Raw genomic sequence first — 23,019 nt, forward strand, 5'->3', positions numbered from 1 at the left:
TGTATCCCAAGATATTTGAAGAATTTCATCCCTAGATTGTCAAAAACTTTCTTTTAAACTGCCACCTCCCACCTCCTCATTTCTTCCATGTCAATCTTCCACATTATCTAGTCCAGGGGTCTCCAAACCTTGGCAACTTTAAGACGTGTGTCCTTCAACTCGAGTTAAAAATCCACAAGTCTTAAAGTTGCCAAGGTTGGAGACCCCTGACCTAGTCCATCCAACGTAACCAAAATCAGGCGCCTAGACGAATTACACCGCCTGCGACGCTCTGTCCGAGAACTCTATCACCTTTTGCTAGCGTCGCGGTACAATGACACAAACAAAAAAGCGCCGGAAGTCGAAATGAGCGACTAAGCAGGGCGCGACTACCGGCCGAGCCTTTTTCGCTTCCAGCCGCTGGGGCTGAATCCGTCGCCATCTGGGCCCATTTGGGTCGTAAAGGTGAGAGGCGAATCCTGGAGCTGAAGCCCACGACCCTTCGCGCTGCGGAGCACCGGCGTCTTTCTCTCCCGGCCGGTTTCGTTAGGATGCAGGGTGGGGCTAAGAAACACACACATACACCCCGCGTCTTTCCTGCGGGGAGGTCCCATGAACCTTCAGAATAGGCCCCATTCAGCCCTTTCTAGATTTGTCGGTATTCACACCTTCCCCTGCTCCGTGAATAAATCTCCGTATGAAAAAAGTCTGTAAATTTGGGTCTCGTTTCCTCTTCCCTGTTTTTTTGTCAACGTCATGATTAAAACCCGGGGCTCCAAAGCAGTAGCTCAAGTCAGGGTATAAGTACTGATGATGATTAGATTAGATGATGATTAGAGTTGGAAGGGACCTTGTAGGTCATCTAGTCTACCCCCCCCCCCCAAAGCAAGAGTCCCTACATTATTTCAGACAAATAAGACCTAAGAGGTCAGTAAGGGGCGTGCATAAGTGCACCAGTGTGCCTTCAGTCCCCTGTCCTATTCTCTCCTATATTTCTTTATATATCTTTTCTTCTATTCTTTCATTGATATAGTTTATTCCTATATCTTTTCTCCTATTCTTTCATTGATATACAGTATTTTATTCCTATATCTTTTCTTCTATTCTTTCACTGATATATTCACTGATATATTTTATTCCTATATCTTTTTTTCTTTCATTGACTTATTTTACTATGAATATATTCTCTGTAAGCTTCATTATGTTTTGGACAAAATAAATAAATAAATAGAAATTGCCTGTCCAATCTCCCTTTGAAAGTCTCAAAGGTTGGAGCTCTCACAAACCTCCACAGGCAAGCTTGTTCCACTGGTTGATCGCTCTCACTGCCAGAAAGTTCCTCCTTATTTCCAAGTCAAATCTCTCCTTGATCAGCTTCCAACCATTATTCCTTGTCTAGCTTTCGGGTGCTTTGGAAAACAGCGGAACCCCCCTCCTCTGTATGGTAGCCCCTCAAGTATTGGAACACTGTTAATCATGTGTCTCCCCTGGTCGTTCTCTTTGCAAGACTATCCATGTCCAGTTCCTGCAACTGCTCTTTGTATCTTATATTTTCCAGTCCTCTTATCATTTATTTATTTATTTATTCATAATTTTATGCCGTCCTCCTTAGATTCAGGGCAGCTTACAACATGCTAGCAATAACACTTTTTAACAGAGCCAGTATATTGGCCCCACAATCCGGGTCCTCAGAAGGATGGAATCATCCTGGTTGTTCTCTTCTGCATTTTCTCTCAATGTCTTTTTTGTAGTGTGGTGACCAAAGCTGGATGCAGTAATCTAGGTGTGGTCTAACTAAGGCTTTATACAGTAGTACAGTGATCCCCCGGTTATTGCGTCCCCGACCATTGCGAACAGGGTAATTTGCGATTTTTGAACCCGGAAGTCAAAACACCATCTGCGCATGCGTGCCCTTTTTTTCTATGGGCACGCATGCGTAGATGGCGCCCGGCAGATCAGCTGCTGGGCGGCTTCCCTGGGTCTTCCCCCTCTTGCTGGCGGGAGGGCGAAGCCCCCCCCCAGCACCCGCTCGCCCGCCCTTCGCCCGGGAAGTTCACCAGGAGTCAGCGGAGAACGGGTCGCCTGTTTTAAAACGATCGGAGCCAGCCGGCTCCGATCGTTTTAAAACAGGCACGCCGTTCTCCGCTGACTCCTAAAGCGGGGAAGTTCGCCAGGAGTCAGCGGAGAACGGCGCGCCTGTTTTAAAACGATCGGAGCCGGCCTGGGGGGGCTTTCCAGCAACCCCCGAGCCCCCAACCCGGGCTCGGGGGTTGCTGGAAAGCCCCCCCAGGCCGGCTGCAACCTTTTAAAACACGCGCGCCGCTTCGCAGCTGTCTCCTGAAGCCGAACGCTAACTTCCGCGTTCGGCTTCAGGAGACAGATGCGAAGCGGCGCGGGTGTTTTAAAACGTCACCGCCGACATGGGGGGCTCGCTAGCACCCCCCCAAACCCGGGTTGGGGGTTCGGGGGGGTGCTAGTGAGCCCCCCATGTCGGCGGCGACGTTTTAAAACACCCGCGCGGCTTTCCAATGAGTCCCGAAGACAAACGCGGAAGTTTGACGTTTGTCTTCGGGACTCATTGGAAAGCCGCGCGGGTGTTTTAAAACGTCGCCGCCGACATGGGGGGCTCGCTAGCACCCCCCCGAACCCCCAACCCGGGTTAGGGGGGATGCTAGCGAGCCCCCCATGTCGGCGGCGACGTTTTAAAACAGCCGCGCCGCCCCCAATCTTCGGCTCCTCGCTAGCGCTGCGGAAGTAAAAACACCATCTGCACATGCACAGATGGTGTTTTTACTTCCGCAGCGCTACTTCGCGAAAACCTGCTCGTTGCGGGGGGTCCTGGAACGGAACCCTCGCAACGAGCGGGGGATCACTGTATTAGTACCTCCCCAGTCCTAGATTATATCCCTCTGTTAATGCAATTTAGGATTGCATTTGCTTTTTTGGCTGCCGCTGCACATTCATTTTTAGTCGGTTGTCCACCAAGATTCCAAGATCCCTCTTGCAGTCACTGTTATTGAGTGTGATACTGAAAAAGACCCTGGATGTGACATTTACCTCTTTGTTTCCCCACATGCATTAAGAACACACCAATCTGGTCTGGTGGAATTTGCTGAGACATCTTGATTATGGTGATCTCTTCCATGTTCATTTGAGTTTATAGTCTGAATGGGAAGCGGATCTTTATAAATTATCAGTAATTGCAAACAGCTGCTGAACTGAAGTTGTCTAAAATGTTTAATTTCAAGACTGTTTTTCTTTAATACTGTTGTTCAATTTATAGAGAGATTTAATGCAGATATGTATGTTACATTTTAATGACATAGTGTAGTTCACATTAGTGACATAATTTACTCCTATGATGGGACAAAAAGTAATATAAACTCCCCCCCACCCCCTAAAAATAAAAACACTAAATTTGCCACTGGTTCCTCAGAGAAAGCAGGAAAAGTTTGATAACTATCATCTTTCTCATAAGTAGTGTCCCTTATTCCCTCTCAACTGCCTCTATTCCCTTACAACTCCAAAAAACCTGAAGAGTTGCTGCCATATATTTTAATAAGGTGTTTATTACCTGCTGCTGCAGTGACCTTTGCTAGATTTTGGGAATCATAAGATAGTATTTCAGTAGAAATTTATCAAAATGAGGTGTGGGAAACTGCTGTATTGAGAAAAAATTGATCTGTAAATTACACTGTCACTTTAAAAAGGGGAAATATCAAATCAGTTTATATAAAGATGGGGTGTTTAATATAAACTACATAGCAACATAACAAATTTAAAATGCTGGAAATAGGTTTAAGAGTCCAGAGAATATAATCTCATCCCAGATTCTGTAAAATATATTAACAGACCTATGTTGATGAATACATCTTGATTTGGGTATGCACTATGCCTTTGTGTCATACGATGATACTACATTGCGTTTTAGGATGTTGCAATTGTTTACTAGAAATAGGCATATAGAATTCCCAAAAGTTGAAACATGAAGTTAAGTATTATGCCTTGTGGACTTATACATATCAGAGATATTATAGATAATATTAGATAATATAGATAATATATAGATATTATAGATTTAAAAAATTCCCAAATTATTTCATCATAATGATGGATATTTTTCCCATTTGGGTTTTGAATAAATTTTATCTTCTGTTGGAATTTAGCAGCTTTTGTGTCTTCATTGAGTCTCATTATATTAAACCATCAACTGATTATTGTTCTGTAACAAGGGTGTCAAACTGGGGGCCCACGGGCTGGATGTGTCACGCTCATCCCTCTCTGCAAAGGCCAAAAACATCACGATACATCACATGACATGATTGAGTTTGACATCCATGCTCTATGCTGTCTTTTGTTGTATTATATCTCCTCCCATCATCTTTCTTGATAGTTATAGAAGATGTCAAAATTCGTTACACCGGTTGTCCAGGACAATCCATCTGGTTGGGGTCCATGTGCTGTACCTGAGCAGTTCAAAGATATGCCTTATCAGCCCTTCAGCAAAGGAGACCGGCTTGGAAAGGTATTTTTATCTGAATCTTTGCACAGAAGCTCTTAATTGATTTTAACTCATTGTCAGTTTGAGACTCTCTATTTGTGGTATTTTTCACTAATATACAAGGTGCTGATTCTGGCAGTTCAGTTATTATTGAGGAATCTGTATCTTAATTCCTAGTGTACAGTTCCCAGAACAAAGTCTGATTTGGAATCAAACTACTGTATTTTTCGCACTGTAAAATTCACCAGACCATAAGACACACATTTGCTTTTGAGGAGGGGGAAAAAATCTGCCTCCAAGCATCCATCCAGTATTCATCTGGCTAGTGTCCTTGCAGCAAAAAGCCTGGTCAGCTTCAGCATGTTATCAAAGCCACACCACATAGTTTGCCAGTGCTCCGGTCAGTTGCGCCCACCACCGGTCCACTGAACTGAGCTGCTGTTGCCGCCAGGGAACACTAGAGCCTTTGCTGCTAAGCAGCTGATTGCTGGTTGGATTGGTCTCCTGGAATATTGCCGATCAGCTATTCTAGGTGGAGATCACCTTTTGCCACTGGCAGCAGTAATTCCCACCACTTAGAACAGCTGATTGGTGAAATTCCGGCAGGCTGATCCAGTTATTCGGTACATCTCAATCTATAGTTGTATACAGTTACAGGGAATCTGAATATTAGAATCAATGATATTGTCCTAATATTTTGTTATTGTCAACCAATGGTGAAATATGCTTGGACATCCAGTCCAGTAACATTCTAAAAAGTACAGAATCCCCATCTGTATACAAGATGATAGAATCTAGGTAAAACTTGGCTGAAAACATTTGCTTCTTAATCATTTAGGGAATTATGGCAATGTCAGTGGTGCATATGTTGCTTAAAAAGGAAATACATTAGACTATTGTTTCATTGATAACTTGATACAATTCCTAGTTTGTTGAAACAAAGCATGAGGTAGTTTAAGTACAAGGTAATGAATCAAAATAAGCACTTTTGTATAGTATAGTATAGCTATACTACAACAATTAAGGGTGCAAAAATGAAAGTATACTGACAAAGAATATGCAACCATAATAATATGGGGATATTTTTGGCTGCATTCCTCTAGTACATACATTAGCCTTTGTGCTGATTCCAGAGAAAAAGATCTAGAACTCAGAAATTCAACTGATGGAGGAATAATTTTAAATAATCTGTTTATTTATTTTTAATGATTGTTTCATATACAGTGGTACCTATAGAAACATTGACAGCAGAAAAAAACCTCATGCCGTCAATCTTCTACCGTGTTTCCCCGATAGTAAGACACCCCCGATTGTAAGACATATGGGGGGTTTCAGGGGGGTCGGCTAATATAAGCCATACCCCGAAAGTAAGACATATGTCTTACTTTCGGGGAAACACGGTATTGCGGGAGGGGGGGGAGCCCGAGCCTCGGCAGCTGGCACCAGGCAAAGCCACACAGTCAAACTGTTGAATTAAAAGCGTTGCTGGCGCGCGTCCCTTGTCGGCCTCGTTTGTAAGTGGGACTGATGACTACCAGGCGGGGAGGGCGAAGCGGCAAGCAGCTGCTCATTAATTAATTTCTAATTAAAAGTGCTTACCACCCTTCAGTGGCCCTGCGCCTGCGTGCCGGGAAACGTTGGGGGGGGGGGAGAGAGAAGAGTCCGAGCGTAACGTAGATTTCTCCTTTTTCCAAAGTCTTTGTTTGTTTTGTTTTTTTCGTGGCCGCTCCGGGAGCTTCGCCCTCGGGGCGCCACAGACTTGGGTCACATTGAATTTGGGCCTCGTTGCAGCTATCCACAGGCGAGACGGTCGGTCGCCCCTCCAAGCTGCCTTGGGCGCCGCTTCCATCACAGTTACCCCCAAAGGGAACCCACAACCCAAACAAAACAGGCAAACCAGGGGCAGGTCCGGATGTTACTGGACTTAACCTGCGGATGGAGAGCGGGGTCGTTTTTCGCCACCGCCGCTCCCCGCCTTCCGGTGCCTGTGGATGAGGAAAATAAGTAATGCGGGTAAGTGGCCTTTATATCAGGCGCCACTCGCCCGTCTCCTTAGGTAGCTCTTCTTTACAACTGTTATTTGCGTTTGTGTGCCAACGGGAGCTGGCACCAGGCAAAGCCACACAGTCCCGGATCGCTTGCTTCCCCGGCGCTGCTTTCCTAGGCAGCCGGCTTGCTGCCCGGGGAAGCAAGCGATCCGGGACTGTGTGGCTTTGCGCAAGTGCCGCCCTTCGTGGCGCCCCACCACACGTTCCTGCGGAAAGGCCAGCAAGCCGGCTGCCTAGGAAAGCAGCGCCGGGGAAGCAAGCGATCCGGGACTGTGTGGCTTTGCGCAAGTGCCGCCCTTCGTGGCACCCCACCACCCGTTCCTGTGGAAAGGCCAGCAAGCCGGCTGCCTAGGAAAGCAGCGCCGGGGAAGCAAGCGATCCGGGACTGTGTGGCTTTGCGCAAGTGCCGCGCTTCGTGGCGCCCCACCACCCGTTCCTGCAGAAAGCCTGGGAAAGCGGCCAGCAAGCCGGCTGCCTGGGAAAGCGTTTTTCAAATGCGCTGCTTTCCTAGGCAGCAGACTTTGCTGGCCGGAGAAGGGAGCGATTCAGGACTGCGTGGCTTTGCGCCGTGAGGACAACAACGGCGCCGCTTAGAAGCAACAGTGGCCGGTGCCCTCCCACCGGGGCCCCAAAAGCTCACGCCGTCACCGCTAGGGAAGCTCCAATATAAGACATACCCCGAAAGTAAGACATAGCGGGGCTTTTGGGGATAAAAAGAAAGTAAGACACTGCCTTACTTTCGGGGAAACACAGTATGTTTCTATAGGTACAACCTCTACAGGAATGCCTCTGCTTAAGAACTTTTCTAGATAAGGAACGAGTGTTCAAGATTTTTTTTGCCTTTACTTAAGAAGCCAAGCCCGGAAAAATTTCCCAGGAAATTTGAGAGTGGCACAAAGGCCTGGCCAGTTTCCTGCCATTCCCCCTTTAATCCCGGCCATCTCGGGCTTTTCTGGGCTGCCAGAGGAGCTTTTCAGTGGCGCTTAAGGAGGCTTTGGCAGTGCAGAGTGAACGAAACATTTTCCATTCTCTGGGCACTTGGAGAAGGAATAAACCTCTGCCAGCGCCCAGGGAAAAGAAATGCTCCCTTCTCTCTGGGCAGCCCAGAGCGAACGGAGCATTTTCCTTTCTCTGAGCGCTTGGAGAGGGAATAAACCACCCTGTGGTGACTCCCTCGCACTGCCTCCCATACACCCGCAGAGGTTGCCTCCCGGAGCACCTGGGTGTGGAAAGGCAAACCAAGGAGTCAGCACAGTGAAGGAAAGGCACTGGCTACAGAGCAAACGAGAGGAGAGGGGAGCCCTTCAGCATGGGAAGGAAGAGGAAGCAGGTCAGCAGCAGCTGCTGCCTTTCAGTCAAAGGAGCAGGAGGTTCCCCCCTCTCACCCCCCTGGGTTTCTCTCTGGCACAGTGTATGGGAGGCAGCCTTGCGCCCGGTGTATGGAGGCGCGTGCTTCTCCTCGCCGCTTCAGAGTCCCTCTTTTTTTTTTTTTGCCTTAAAGTTTTGGATTTTTTTTTTAAATTCCCCTCACCTTCCTTGGGCAGCGACTGTCCTCCTCTTCTTCCTCCTCCTCCCACCCAAATTCCGAGCTTTTCTTTCTTTCCTAATGGGTTTGCACGCATTATTTGCTTTTAGATTGATTCCTATGGGAAAAATTGCTTCTACTTACAAACTTTTCTACTTAAGAACCTGGTCACGGAACAAATTAAGTTCTTAAGTAGAGGTACCATTGTATTAGCATAAATATGTATATTTTTATTTTCCCTAGGTTGCAGACTGGACTGGAGCTACTTATCAAGATAAACGATACACAAGTGAGTGAAATAGCACACTTGTCTAAGATTAAAAGATTGTTTTAGGGTGTCTGTAAATAAAACCATACCTGGAAAGTTAAAAACCAAATGAATAGGCAAATTTTCATAAAAGGCAAAAAGACTTATCTTCTGAGAAATGCTCATAATGAATATAACAGTTTAGAATTTGAAGAAATGATGGGTAGAATCAACAATTTGAAGCCAAAATATTAATTACAGGGTGTCCAGCAAACCTGGAAATCAGGGAATTATCAGGAAAATCAGTGGTTCGGAAGATATAAGGGAATTATCAGGGACTTCATGAAAAAAACAAAATAAATCGGGGGGAGGGAAACAAACTGAATTAAAATGTTTAAAAGTCCTTGGTTCTTTTATCATGATTGTGATTGGGTGGTGATCTGCCCAAATATTGGGACCAATCTCCACTTGTTCTGTATATTTATCCATGTTCAGGTCACCCCAGGCCATATCTATTCTTGACCAGGATTGATGTGGGTTTGAAAAAAAGGTGTATTCACTATTCCCCTGGTGTCTTTCTCTCCATAGATCCAAAAGATTAAATTCTCTTGTTAGTTCAAAAAATTTGTTAGGTAGGATTTTCCTATCCTGAATTTTTTTTTTTTTAGATGTTTTGTAGTCTTTTTTTTTATCAGTGATCGCGTTGAAGTCTCCTAATATACACACATTCTTCGCTTCTAATTGTATTAATTGATCCTTTATTTTTTGGTAAAATTCTGATTGGTTTGAGTTTGGGGCATATATCAAGACTACAAGACTTTGACCAATTTTGATTTTCAAATTGAGTATTCTTCCGTCGGGATCAGCAAAAATTAGCTCTGGTTGTAGCCTCTCTTTTACATACACTGCTATGCCTCTTTTCTTTGTTTCTGCTAGCGCCGTAAACAGTTTCCCTAATTTTTTATTCTTAAGTAGGTTTTGATCTTGCGATCTAATGTGCGTTTCTTGTAAGCAGATTATGTCTGCTTCTTCCTTCTTCAATTTAATCATCGTTTGTTTTCTTTTTATAATTGAGTTTAGTCCGTTTATATTAACTGAGAAAATTGTTAATAATTTCATATTTATTTATAAAGGATACGGGGAGTGAGAGAGAGAGAGAAAAAGAAAGAGGGAGGGAGTAGAAAAAATTTGCTTGCTCGCCGAGGGACTCCCCTGTTGTGTGTTATTTATCTAAATGTATGGTCTATTATGGTTGATATTGTGTATTTTCCTTTCTACTTCCTCTTTGCTGTTGCTCTTGTTGTTACTCTGTTTTCTTCTCTAAAACTAAGATCCTTCTCGCTTTCTGCACTTTGTTGTCCTTGCTCGTTTTCTTCTGGTCTGGTCTGAGGGACTCCTTCAGGGCCAAGTGTGTTTTCTCCTTCTAGATTTTGTATAATAAAGTTGTCTGCTTTTTCGAAAGAATCGATCTTATATTTTCTTCCTTTCCATGTCACCAACAAGCCTTCTGGGATCAGCCATCTATATGAGATTCCCCTTCTCATCAGTTTAGCGGTCAAGAAGTGAAACTCCCTTCGTCCCTCTCTAATTCTCTTGGGTACCTGCTTTAGTATAGTTATTTCTCTGTCGTTAAACAGAATTTGCTCGTTTCTTGTGTTTCTATAGATCGCATCCCTTGCGGTTTTTTTTGTGAAACGGATATGTACCTCTCTTGGGACTTTGTTTTTTTTGGCATAGTTTGTCTGGATCCTGAAGACCTCGTCTATATGATTTTTTACTTCTTCTTCGTCTATCTGCAGATTTTCTGATAAGATTTTTACCATTTTGGAAGTCAGATCTTCGTCCGCTTGCTCGGGGACGTTTTGAAAACGAAGATAATAGGAGGATTTCTCCATCTCTAGGACCGCCACAGCCCCTTCCAACTCCTTATTTTCCGCCCTTAATCTTCCCTCGACAAGAACGGTGTTTTTGTCTGCTTTTATTATGTTTTCTTCCATGTTTCTGATTTTCAACTCATGGTTATTGACCGTTTCCTGGATTGATCCCATTTTTGCCTCTAGGCCTTCGATTTTATCGGCCATCTTCTCAAAATTTTTATTGATTTCTTCTTGGTTTTTAACCATCGTTTCTTGTGTTGCAATGGAGGTCTCTTGGCTTCTAGCCATAAATTCTTGGATCAAATCCAGAGAGGCTTGGATTGACTGTAATGTCGGTAATTGATTTTGTTTTTCTGTCAAGGCCATCTCTGTAGTCTGTTTCAAGTTGAGGGTGTTCGGGCTTCCTGTAATGTTTGTTTTCTTGGCTGTTTTGGTAAAGGTGGTTGACATGTTTGGGGGGAAATTACTTATAAAATTAATAGTACAAGGTTTGTTGTTAAATAATGCCGTTTTCTAACAGTGTTTAGTTGATAGTTAGTCTGCTTCTTTTTCTCTTAAGCGGGTTTACAAATTTAAGCCACTTCTTCTTTTGCCCTCAGACCATCTACCTAAGCTTTCTTTTTTTTTTTATTTCATCGTAAATTGTCTAAAATGTTTAAATATCTTACTGCTAAAAAAACCTAAATCTGTTTCTTATTGAATTTACTAAATGAATGATTTTATGTGTAATGTGTCTTAACACTGTTTAAATGTTTTAGTTCAATCAATAAATAAGTCTTCCTCTGCTTTCCACTAGACCACAATTCCCAGTCACTTCTATCTTTTCAAGTCTTTTCGTTATACAACGTATATTATAAACAGGTTGATTACATAAAAACGATTAATTAGATTTCAGCTGAAGTACCAAATATTATAGACTGTAAAAGACTTGTATAACACTTTGTATGGCCCTTTTTAGCGTTAAAGATAATTTTGTAGGGTTAAAAATTCTATTAGTGCTAATATATTTAGTATACTTATGTTAATATATTTGATAAACTTATTTAATTGATCTTCAATAAATATTAAATATTAAATATTAAATACTATGTTTTAAATATTAACTCTTAAATATCAACCATTAAATGCTAAACATAAAATTCTACCAAATACCAATACAATTCATTGAGTCTCTCAGGTCTCTTAAGTCTGTTTAGTCTACCAATAATTAATAATCAATATTAAATAGTTAATAGTAATCACAGTTAAATCACAGTTAATGGTATGGGGATAAGGTTCAGAAGCTTTATACTCTACAATATTTGAAATATATTTAAACTATGAAATAGATGCATGCAAAATAGATAGATTATTTAAAATGTACTATGAAATAATTAATTAGGCAAGTTTATTGTATGCAGGTTTTGATAGTAATTAAGGGATAGGAACAACAAAAGGGAGAAAAAGGATGATAGGAGAGGAGGAAAAGAAAAGTTACTAACTAAAAAAAAAACTAGTTTGGAGTAAAGGTTACAAACTAAAGAGCTAGCTTAAAGTAATCTAAGGTAATTTAAAATAGTTTACAAAAGTCCACTTTCCGGGTTGCGTTAAGGTGTTAGCCTTCCTTTTTCCGTGTCTTCGTCTCACTTTGTTCTTCGGCGTCTGGTGTCGGCTCTCGTTCCCTCTGCGTCACTTCTAACTTCTTTCGCTGCACAACCAGTTTACCACCCCCCGATTGCTCTCCCAACCTCAAACGAGGCAGAATGACATCTCAAGTAAATCAGCAAATCGGCAAACCGGCAGGTCTTCTTCTGCTTTGTCCACACCGCTCCTCTCTCCTTTCTCCTTCTGTCTCACGCTGTCTCACGCTGCCGTTCGACCACCTCTCCGCCGCTCCGCCGCAATGACTCTTTCGTTTTTCTGCTTCCACCACGCCTTTCTCCTCTTCTGTGTAGCTTTGTTTCGCCGCTCTTTCTTCCAAGCCTACGCTGCAAACAATACTCCTCCGTTCTGTTCTTCGGCTTGTTGAATCAGTTCTCAGTTCTCAGTTGTCAGCAAAACGCACAGAAGTCAGGTCTGGCCGTATCTTCTCACTCTTCCTCACTTCCTTCACTTCCGCTCCTCCGCCATTCACTTCCTTCCCCACACTCCGACTTACTTTGCTTTCTTAAACTTATGCTCCGCACACAACGATTGCCGCTATATCGCACTCCAGGAGACACACAACTCTTGATGTAAAGGTAAACTCAACACCTGATTAACTATTAGAAATTAACTAAATTCTCACTGAATAAACCGCCTATAGTTTCGACTCCCTGGTGGTAATCTGCCGCGGGCCCTTCGGCCTTTGGGATGAGGTAAACCACAACTTTTTTTTCCGCCCACTCACGGGGATTTGTCTCTATTTCCAGGGGGTTTTGCGAGACCCCCCTTCTCTAGGACTTCCCCTTTCTTTAGCACTCTCAACCGTGAGAGACTATCTCCGTTATCACGGCTAATGAGCGAAAACTTCGACTACAAACCTGGAGCCCCAAGTTTGCACGTCGCACCGGCCCAGCCCCGCCCCGGAATATTAATTACAGGGTGTCCAGCAAACCTGGAAATCAGGGAATTATCAGGAAAATCAGTGGTTCGGAAGATATAAGGGAATTATCAGGGACTTCATGAAAAAAACAAAATAAATCGGGGGGAGGGAAACAAACTGAATTAAAATGTTTAAAAGTCAGAGATAAATGTAAAAAAAATGGATCACGCTGCCTGGCAGAGTCAAACAAAAATGAGCATAACTGTGGCAAGAACTTGCTTCCTTAGCTACTGATATTTCTCTGCGGCTTAGCCATTTGATAGGACATCTATGACTGCGCCTTACCTAGATCGCAAGTTACAGGAAAATGTCAGGAAATATCCAGGAATTTCAAAATGCCTTCTCCCTGGACTCCCTGAAATAGGCAGATGATTTCACTTCATTTGCCTGAAATAAATAAAGCCTAACTGGAAAAAAATAAAATATGGAAAATGATGTATCCAGACTAATGTTAAATATTTAAAAATTGCAATCTGTGTGCTTACTAACTTACAGCTGAGAATAAGATGAGAAGGTAGTAGATAATTAGGTTTTCTTGGTTCAAGAGTAAACTAAGCTGGGCATTGTTCTGGAAAAATAAACAGAAGATAAATCTAGGAAGGAAGATAATGAGCAACAGAAGATCATGGAGAACAACTATTCCTTTGATAACAATAGAATAATTAAAGCAGTGGAATTTAGACAATGCACAGCTGTGAAAGTCAGGCATTGAAAAGTGATATAAATTTGTGATAGAAATAAATTTGATTAAAGCTACTGATGTATCTCTGTTTTAATCATAATAAAAACATAATTTATTTTGTTACTTGTAGGCTTTAAAACCGACCAGCTTCAATTCATGATCAGCCATTAAATTTCTTTCACTTGTACTTCTCAGTATAGTTTCCCTTATGATTTTTCTCACATGGGTATTATTCCTAGGATCGTTTCAGTCCTAGGTCTTTCAAACTATCCAAAATCTGAGCATAAAGCTGATAGTTGTAATTATGTTTCTAGATAAATACTCATCCCAGTTTGGAGGAGGAAATCAATATGCTTACTTCCATGAGGAAGACGAAGCCAGTTTCCAATTAGTGGACACAACACGTACCCAGAAAACTGCATACCAGAGGAACCGTATGAGATTTGCACAGGTATGATATTCTCATTAAAGTTTTTACACTTGAATGACTACTTAGCTGTTTTCTCCTCCCCCCCCCCCCCCACTTTTCAAGATATAGGCAGAAGAATCTCTGCCTTTCAGCCTATTAGATAATTTCTTGCTTCAATTTGTAGGAAATATTTCATTTTCTCTAACATAGAATTATCTTTTGAAAGTTTGACACTCCCTAAGTGAGGAATGGGCAGCCTGCAGTCTCTAATGTTTAAAATACACATCCATTATACCTCAGCTCAGTGACATTTCTGACTATATCTAATGTTCTGCAGTGAACACGGTGCAGGTATTGTGCAAGTTTGTGGTCCTTTTCCCTGGTTTCCAAGATACTCTAAAATGAATTGTTTGTTTGCCTATTTACACAAATATCTCCTTTCAGAGGAATCTTCGAAGAGACAAGGACCGACGGAACATACTTCAATTCAATCTACAGACTTTGCCCAAAAGTGCCAAGCAGAAGGAGAGGTAATCTTCATTTGCCTGGGGCAGAACAATTTTGCTTCTGTTCGTAACAGTAACCAGTTTGTAAAAGTGAAGCAAATAGTTCAGTAAATGAGTTGCTGGGTTCAGCTCTGGTGTATTCTGAATTCATCCATTTTTGCTGAATTATTTTTGTATTTTGACTATGAATCAAAAATACCATTTGTTTTGTTGTACTTATTAAACTTGCATTTCTACCTTTTCATTTCTACCCTGGATTAATGTTCTTTTCAAGCAATTATATTAAAGTTTGCAATCATGGAGTGAAATAACTGTTTTTCACCAAGTATATCTGGGATCAACCATACTCTTTAATTTAGCAGCCTAACTTCTTTATTGTGAATGAAGGATTAGGAATAAGCAAATCCTTTGTCAAAGTCTTCTTGTTTGACAAAAAATATTGGTTTTCTGTTATTTCAGAGATAGACTGCGTCTGCAAAAGAAATTTCAGAAGCAGTTTGGAGTAAGACAGAAATGGGACCAAAAATCTCAGGTACGATTCTCTTTCATAACGAATTGAGATTTTTTTTCCCCTAGTTGCTATTATTGGGCCCAGGTTATTCCATTCCCTTACTGCTCCTGCAGTGATGAGTTTTCAACACTGATGAGTTTCCTCTTTCCTTTTTTCCATTCTCCTTATCTGCAGAAGCCACGTGATTCCTCAGTGGAGGTTCGCAGTGACTGGGAGGTGAAGGAGGAGATGGATTTCCCTCGATTAATGAAGATGAGATATTTGGAAGTGTCAGAGCCTCAGGACATGTAAGACTTGAAATTAGCAATACCAATTGAGCTTTTCAGGCAGTGCTATTCACATTTCCCGAACTACAATTTCTCAAATTCTTAAGAGTTAAGAATCCCAGACACCGCAAATACATTTTGTTAGGAAAGGGTGACATCTTTCTTTCTTTCTTTCTTTCTTTCTTTCTTTCCCTCCCTCCGTCCCTCCCTCTCTCACTCCTCTGTATTGCTGTCCCCTTTCCTAATGTACTTGGTTCCTGAACAAGCAACAAGTTAAGATTTAATGCCTGCATTAATCAAACCAGGAAACCAGAATTTCATCCAAGGTATAAAATTATCTGGGGACAACACTAGTTTAGACTGGTCCAGAGGCTCAATTCCATAATAAGATTTCCCATCATCTTCACATTTCTAAAATGGGGTTTTGCTGCATGAAGATTGAAACTAAACTGATTTGATGAAGATAGTGCTAGAGAATAATTATTTCCGACTTGTTTGCCACAGTTCCCATGGTCGTGTTGTTGGAAGTGAGAATTATATTCTGTCACACATAAAGGATCATGGGTTAGAGAAGGTTATCATGGAAGTGGGATGATAATTTATGTTTATTCCTTGGATTGGTTGCACTAAGGTTATACAGTATTTACTATCCTGTGATACTTTGGGGAGACTCATTACTCTTTAATTTGTAGAGAATGCTGTGGAGGTTTAGAACATTATGACAAAGGTTTTGACCGCGTCACCACAAGAAATGAAAAAAATCTTCGTAGCATTAAGCGCATCTTCCATACTGTGACTACCACTGATGATCCAGTCATACGCAAGGTGTGGTATCTATTTGTTTAGTTTATATTATTGAATAAAAGACCATTGTAATAGTGCTTTGCTTGGGGGGAAAAGTACAACACAGACTCTGGAAACTTCACACTGGACTTGCAGTGTGTGCCTCTCCATTCTTCCTCCATACTCTGGGTCCTTTGTTTCCAAATGAGATGCAAACGTTTCCACAGTCTGTATTGCCAAAAGAAAGATGAGAGGCGTGAGACCGAACAATGCAGAAGAGCTGAAGACCGCTATTGAAGCATCCTGGTCTTTCATACCACCTCAGCAGTGTCACAGGTTGATATCGTCCATGCATTGAAACAGTAATTGCTGCAAAAGGGGCCCAAATCAAGTATTGAGTACATCTTATATTTTTCAAAAGTCCGATATTCTATGTTTAATCCTTGTTTTACTGATTGCATGTAATATTGTAATTTTCTGAGATGGTGGATTTAGGTCATGGTCTTTTGAGACTGAAAGATGCCAATGCAGAATTTAGGGTTTTCATGAGCTGTACCCCATAATCATCACAATTATGACAAATCACAGCTTAAACTATCTTGTGTTGCATGTAATGAGTTTCTCATACATTATGTTTCACCTTTTAAGTTCAATTACTGAAATAAATGAATTTTTGCATGATATCTAATTTTTCAAGTTTCATCTGTAATTTCTGTGAATGTCAGAAAGATGGTGGGATAAATAACAAACTAAACAGTTGATTTGGAAATGATTGGTTTACTTTCTCATTTCTGTCCTTTGCCAGCCAATATTCTTAAATGTGAAGGTTATAAATATTAGAGTAATATTGAATGCCATGGGTGGATTGAGGGAAATCAAATGACACAGTTGTTATCTTTTATTTTATAAAAATATTCTAAAATCTTCTGTTTTTTTTCCAATCCCCTAAATTTGACTTTCTGGTAATGGAGGTAGAGACCATTAGAAGTAGATGGAAATTCAGCTCATATTTCTTAATCTGGGTGTTACATTCCTATTCTTACCCATTATATCTTTTCTCTTTATATAGCTGGCTAAAACTCAAGGGAATGTATTTGCTACAGATGCTATCTTAGCTACCCTCATGTCTTGCACTCGTTCAGTATATTCCTGGGATATCATAGTCCAAAGAGTTGGATCCAAGCTGTTCTTTGACAAAAGGGACAACTCTGATTTTGGTGAGTTTTTTTCATGTATGTTTTGCAGAAAAATAAGGTAATAGTGGTGGCCCTGTGATTCCTTTATATCAAAGGGGTAAACAGTGTTTGAGGGGTAGAAATCAAGATTTTCTAGTTTTTATGACTTGTTATCTTAGTATGGAGTAGAAAGTATAGGATTAAACTTTCTAATGATAATTGTGTTTGCTGTATTCTCAGATCTTCTTACAGTGAGTGAAACCGCTAATGAGCCACCACAAGATGAGGGCAATTCTTTCAATTCACCTCGCAACCTTGCTATGGAAGCCACCTACATCAACCACAACTTTTCTCAACAATGCTTAAGAATGGTAAAAATAGAATATTTAATTTGCCGTAGATTTTTAAAATTTTAATTAGATGTTACTGGATTCAGTTTGAAACCCGATGAATCTGTGAACAAATACCCAACATTCTGACATTCCTTGGACATAACTCTTTTAAGGACATTCTACTAATTTTATTGATATTGTACATCCACCTAATCTATTGTCTTCCTATTCTTCAATTTCCTTCAAACTTAGTGAGTATAGTTGGTTTGGGTTTGATCCATGATCTACTTGCATGACAAACCTAAAATGCATGAATTTCTGCTTGCTGATCATAATCACAAAAGAACAGCAAGTCCTTTTAATGCAATATAAAGTAGCTTCAACATAAATTAGTTCCTCTAATCCACAGTAGGTTGTTAGTTTTCCTAAGGCATAATTTGAAGATAATTTATATTTCACACTTTTTGATGATCTAATTTTCATAGGTGTGCATTATGTCTGGGTATACCATTGTTTTAACTATTCTGACTAGTGTTATAGAAATATAGTTGCATTTATAGATTTTTTTTCTTAGATGTATTAATATTTACTGAGTAAGACCAGAGAAATAGTAGTCCCTCATTTATTATCACAATTAGAGTTGGAACTTAACATTGTTAAATAATATCATCATTAAGCAAATTATGCAAAATTTTACAATCTTTTTGCCACAGTTAAGTGAGTTTCCATGATTGTTAAGTGAATCATGTAGTTGTTAAGCAAATCTGGTTTCAATAACTGCTTTTTGGAAGCCCCCCTCTAGAATGCTGCGATTGTTCTAAATACAAACTGGTTGGCAAGTGTTCAAATTTTGATACTGTTCCTTTTTAAATGCTGTGATGGTCACAAGTTTTTTCATTGCTGTTTAGTTTCAAATAGTCATTAAACAAATGGTTGTAAGTCAGGGACTATCTGTGTTCTGGTAATGAAATCCACATAGTAACACCCTAAAGCTATTTTGCTGTTTGTGAATCCAAAATGGAATTTCTTATGAAGCAACCATGACTACCTTGATTGTGTAGTTATTGCTGTTGGTCACATTTCTGCATATCATTTTTAATAGGGGAAAGAAAAATTTACATTTCCCAATGTAAATCCCTTTGTGGAAGATGATATGGATAAGAATGAAGTGGCTTCTGTTGCCTATCGGTACGTTGTTTGCTTCTAGCTCATTGATGGGATTTGGTGATGTAAATTCTATACATATTACAATGAAATCAGCAAAACTGTCTTTGATTTTAGGTATCGAAGGTGGAAGCTGGGAGATGACATTGATCTGATAGTACGTTGTGAGCACGATGGAGTGATGATTGGAGCCAATGGAGAAGTATCATTCATCAACATTAAAACACTGAATGAATGGGATTCAAGGGTGAGGGAAAAAAAGTGGCTCAGCATGTTGAAAGACTGACCAAAAAAACAAAAAAGAGAGTCATGTATATATTGATTTCTATACACTAATTATATGATTACACTCATTATATGAGAAGAGCATTACATAGTTATTTCATGCAGACAGTGTTTGTGCTAATTAATCTTTGATTATGATTACTTATGAATGTGAACGTTCTCCGTTTCCTTTTTGTCTTCATCTTGATTATCTAACCACCACTGGTTGAATGTCTGCCTACCATACTATTGCCTTTCTTGTGGTGCCAAACAAGTTCATTAAGCACTGCTTGTTGAGCCATAAATATTGAACCAACCAATTTGTATAATCACATGTTACGCAAAGCATAGTTTGAGGACTAAATGAAAAACAAAAGAATGATACTGTAGTTCAGCATGATACTTTCTTTCTCTGCTGTCAACCATGCCGAGTGAGATACATGGGCTTACATGATGTCAACACATGGTCAGCCTGCTTGTAAATTACCATAATATGGTATGCTATAATTGAAAATCTGATATGCTTGGGTATTTTTCTAGCATTGTAATGGAGTAGATTGGCGTCAGAAACTGGATTCCCAGCGAGGAGCTGTGATTGCCACTGAACTGAAAAATAATAGTTACAAACTTGCTCGTTGGACTACTTGTGCATTGCTGGCTGGATCAGAATATCTTAAACTGGGGTAAGATCAAAAAATATATTAAAAGGGGTTTGTTGTCTGGTGTACTAAGGGGAAACTAGGCAGACATTTAGAATTGCAGCAACCTCTCTAGAACAGTTTTCCAAGAAGTAGTAGTTTATAAATTCTAGATTTCTCAGTGATTTCTGATGCTTTTGACCGCAGCATCCTTCTGGACCGTGAGGGAGGATCAGGAATTGGAAGCACAATGTTATGATGATCCTGCTCTGACATGAGAGGATTGTTGGAAAAAGTTGTTACCCCAAAACATGGACACCTTGATTCAGAGACCAGCTGATTCTAGGATTCTTACGCTCTTTTGGAAAGAGTAGCTCAGCCAGTTTGGATTAGTGATTAAGGCCTCATGCAAGAAAACAGGCATCTCTGACTTTGCCCTGCCTTAGTTATGAAAGCCATCTCATATTGTTGCTGTGTAGGAAGAGGAAGATGTGTTGTTATTTGCAAAAAAAATATTGCAGTGATAACAAATAAATAATCTAGGATAGTGGTTCCCAACCTTTTTTTGGCCATGTCCCACCTAAGCATCTCTAAAATTCTGGTGCCCCCACCCCATGACATATAATTCTTACTATTCAAAAAGTAACTCCTACTCACACAGAGGACGCCTAAAAGGCCAATAACTTGGTTTAAACAAAATTCCAATTGCCCCCCCCCCTTAAAAATCAAATTGCCCCCTGTGGGGTGTGGGGCCCACGTCCTGACCTTATGGGTCCTTCTTAAAAAGCAGGTGGAGATCATAGTCAGAGGGCTTTTGCACAGGTGTATCAGCCGTAACCTTAACCAAGAACAGGACACAGCAAACCTGTATCCATAGTTGTTAATTCAGGTATTGCTAATCTGAGAATATTTTATAATGTGTATACAGAAGAAATGCTACTGATACAGTGATACTTAAGTGATGAGCTAAGGGGATGATTGGGTTTTAGATGTGGCTACCAATTAATATTCTGTTAGTAGCCATACTGCATTTCTGAAAAGGCACTTCTTACATATTGTATATCTGCAGAGTACTAATTTTCCTAAAGCTACATATCTTTCAATTTTTCTATAAATGTCATTATTATTTGCGTGTGTGTGTGTGTGTGTGTTCATTGGAGATAAAAATTGAAACAGAGAAAATACATTATTTAAATTTAATGGTTTATAAAACAGGTGAGATTGCAACCTCATAATTAGCTGAGTCAAATAATCACCAATCTTGAAATCTTCCTTTTTGTAGTAGGTTGGACTACATCGTTGCACTTTTCAACTTTTGTCTCGTTCTTGTTTAGATATGTCTCCCGATACCATGTGAAAGATTCTTCACGCCATGTGATTCTGGGCACACAGCAATTCAAACCTAATGAATTTGCAAGCCAAATTAATTTAATCATGGAGAACGCCTGGGGCATTCTACGCTGTGTCATTGACATCTGCATGAAACTGGATGAGGGCAAGTACCTTATCCTGAAGGATCCCAACAAGCAAGTTATCCGGATTTATAGCCTGCCTGATGGCACCTTCAGCTCTGATGAAGAGGAAGATGAAGAGGAGGAGGAAGAGGAAGAAGAAGGTAATAATTTCGGAAGTCTGCTAGATAAATCACTATTCTTAAACTTTCTTTCATAACCAGAACTTAAACCATTTAATTAGAATAGCCTTCAGTGATGTAGCAGTTACTGCTTTCAATTGGTATTTGCTGCTTTCACCTTCTGTCTCTAAACCAAAATTAAAATAGCAAGGCCAAAATAAGCAAAATGTGTCCTAATTTTGCTACAGGAAATACTAGGACACATTAAACCAGGTTAGGATATTCATATTGTAGAACTCCAGGCTTTTGGGGGCACATTAATAGACACACATACCCTTCAACAATATTGGTTTAAAATAATTTTTAATATATTTTTTAAAAAATGTTGGGCTATATAAAAGCTTAGATAAGAAGAATTACATTTTAATGAGTAAATGTAAAGAATGTAAAGTGGATAGCTCATACAAACGGAGGATCGAACCTCAGAGAAAAAGGGCTTTGAAAGAAATTGAGCACAACTTGAGCAGATTCAGAATAAAAACTGCTAATATGTTTTGAGTAGTCCTCTTAAAGAACTCTCAGTATATTAGGGTTTTTCCCCATCCTGGAATAATTAATCCAGAGTTTGGAAGAGGCTAAATTACTTTATTTTCCACATCTAGTTGTTGCTTTTGGATGTTTCAGAGAATAAAACTCTCAATCCTTCCTTGTTGCTTAATATCTGAGGGATGGGAGTTGTGTTTTCTTAGGAGATTTAGCTAACTAGACTGCATTTTGATACTATTAAATGCAAAGGTTTAGGTTACATACAAAAAATAAATACCTAAAAAAACAACAAATACAAATTTTCATATTATCAAAGCATGTTAATGTATTTTCATCTAATGAACTTTGTAAGCGTGTCTTGCTATAGGTGCCTGTTTGAGATACATACAATTGAGGCTGTAGTTTGCAAAAGTCTTATTTCAAAAGAGGCTAATTTCCATCATTCTACTACCAGCATCTTTTACATAATGAAATTATTTATAGCATGCTGCGTCTATATTGGATTATATATTTTGCAGAATTTAGTAAAAAGATTAAAATGATTTAAATTAAACTATTATCCAAAGTGAAACAGTATTCTGTGATTTTCAAATAGTACATGGGAAATAAATAATTAAGAGGATCTAGATAGGCAATCAGAATGGTATCTAGTTTCCTTAGTGAAGAATTTAAAAGAATGTGTATGGCACTAAATATTGTTGAGAAGCATCCAGCCTGGCAGGTAGAAGGGATAAGTGCAGAACTAGTGTAGAATCATTGCACAACTGTAAAAGGACTAGAACCAGAACTGTCCCTTTCTGGATTTCTTGGAGCCTTATCTAATTTCAGTAATCAGATAGTTAGCTTGAACTCTGCAAGTGTGGGTCTGGTAGTTCGTACCTGACAATATTAATCTTTTTTTTTTAAAAAAAATCAGTTTTATCTTTGTATTTTCTGATTTCAGCTATATAGAAACAGTTGGGGAAATTTCAGAAGTTTTTGTTTAAAACATTGTTGCCATTTGTCAAATGATTGATGATGGTTTCTATTGTACAGAAAGTTATTATCTGTACATACAGAAATTAATACAGAATATATGCAAACTGCAAAACTTAAGGTTTTTTTGTGTGTGGCTTAGGATAGAAAGACATTTTTCATTCTGATCTATCTTTGTGTTGCAGAAGAAGAGACCTGAACTTTACAACCAGGCATTAAGGTCAACAACATCTTGAAGGTCATTTGATCTTTTATTCTTCAAGGATGGATCAGAGCTGAATCAGCACCTTGTTTGGCTGGAACTTAAGAAATAAAAATCATAATCTTGATAAATGTGTCCTTTTGTCTTATTACTACATAGAAGTACCATGTTTCTCCAAAAATAAGACCTGCCCAGAAAATAAGACCTGGCCTTATTTTAAAGTGTGCACCTAGTACAGTGGTACCTCGTAATA

The 23,019-nt window shown here is 40.0% G+C and overlaps 1 protein-coding gene across 1 annotated transcript; it reads left to right on the plus strand.

Annotated features, from left to right (window-relative positions):
- Positions 1-296: 296 nt before the first annotated feature.
- EIF3D (eukaryotic translation initiation factor 3 subunit D) lies at positions 297-22,897 on the plus strand. The gene is made up of 15 exons (XM_070756196.1): positions 297-444; positions 4,373-4,504; positions 8,297-8,342; positions 13,737-13,873; positions 14,276-14,361; positions 14,797-14,869; positions 15,023-15,135; positions 15,807-15,939; positions 16,967-17,114; positions 17,313-17,443; positions 18,507-18,592; positions 18,686-18,815; positions 19,373-19,515; positions 20,805-21,085; positions 22,750-22,897. The coding sequence occupies exons 2-15, from the start codon at positions 4,382-4,384 to the stop codon at positions 22,761-22,763; spliced, it is 1,644 nt and encodes a 547-aa protein (XP_070612297.1). The 5' UTR covers positions 297-444; positions 4,373-4,381; the 3' UTR covers positions 22,764-22,897.
- Positions 22,898-23,019: the final 122 nt, after the last annotated feature.

The sequence above is a fragment of the Erythrolamprus reginae genome, chromosome 6, assembly GCF_031021105.1.
Source record: "Erythrolamprus reginae isolate rEryReg1 chromosome 6, rEryReg1.hap1, whole genome shotgun sequence".
Lineage (NCBI taxonomy): Eukaryota > Metazoa > Chordata > Lepidosauria > Squamata > Dipsadidae > Erythrolamprus > Erythrolamprus reginae.